Source organism: Meleagris gallopavo, unplaced genomic scaffold (assembly GCF_000146605.3).
Source record: "Meleagris gallopavo isolate NT-WF06-2002-E0010 breed Aviagen turkey brand Nicholas breeding stock unplaced genomic scaffold, Turkey_5.1 ChrUn_random_7180001873942, whole genome shotgun sequence".
Classification (NCBI taxonomy): Eukaryota; Metazoa; Chordata; class Aves; order Galliformes; family Phasianidae; genus Meleagris; species Meleagris gallopavo.
In genome coordinates, this window is record NW_011138601.1 from 1 (window position 1) to 745 (window position 745).

General features: G+C 34.6%; 1 protein-coding gene across 1 annotated transcript; it reads right to left on the reverse strand.

Annotated features, from left to right (window-relative positions):
• Positions 1 to 26: 26 nt before the first annotated feature.
• LOC109364590 (mesoderm induction early response protein 3-like) lies at positions 27 to 549 on the reverse strand (the record flags this gene model as incomplete). Its single annotated transcript, XM_019611209.2, has 2 exons — positions 384 to 549; positions 27 to 209 (listed from the first exon to the last, which is right to left on the reverse strand). Coding segments are annotated over exons 1-2 (269 nt in total), but the record flags the coding sequence as incomplete, so codon positions are not given.
• Positions 550 to 745: the final 196 nt, after the last annotated feature.

Genomic DNA, 745 nt, shown 5'->3' on the forward strand with positions numbered 1-745 from the left:
AATGAAATAGTACCTTATGAAATTACAAGGTAAAAGATTTTGGTTTTTTTGTTCTTGGTTTACCTGTCAGCTCATTGGCAGTAATGGAGTTCAGAATGCTTAGCTGTTGATCAGGAATGGCTTCTGTTCGACTATTAGATGTTAGGGCTGAAGAATGCACTGCTCCACCATGGGCTTCTGCTTCATCTACCAAACGATCCATGTAATCTCTAGAACAATAATACATTCACAATGGGTTATTTAACATGAAGTCAAGGTCTAGAGTAGTAATTTCATTTCAGTTATCATAGCTACTGCAGCATCACACTACAATGATGAAAGGGGAAAAAATCTTCTACATTTAGGATTTGCGAGAGAAAACATTCTGAGAACATTTTACTTACGTAACTCCTGGATGATGGTTATATCTCTTCTTTCCAAATCTTGTTTGCTGAGCAAAGTAATCATAACGTTCTGACTTTTTCCACATGTAATAGAAAGCCACACACTCAGCAACTGTTCTGGTTCTTACCTAAAAGAAGACAAGAAGAATTGACAAATAAGTATAAGGGGTTATGTTTTGGCATCTCCCCAATTCCTATATCTCTGCAATATTGTTACCTCCGCTATTCTAGTAATCTGGAACAAACCAATTAAATGAAGAGATTTTAAAGAACTCTACAGTTTCAAATAACTGTTACATGTGTTCTACACTGCTGTGCTGATTTTTAATTTTTTTTAATAAATTGAAACTATATTTATCTGA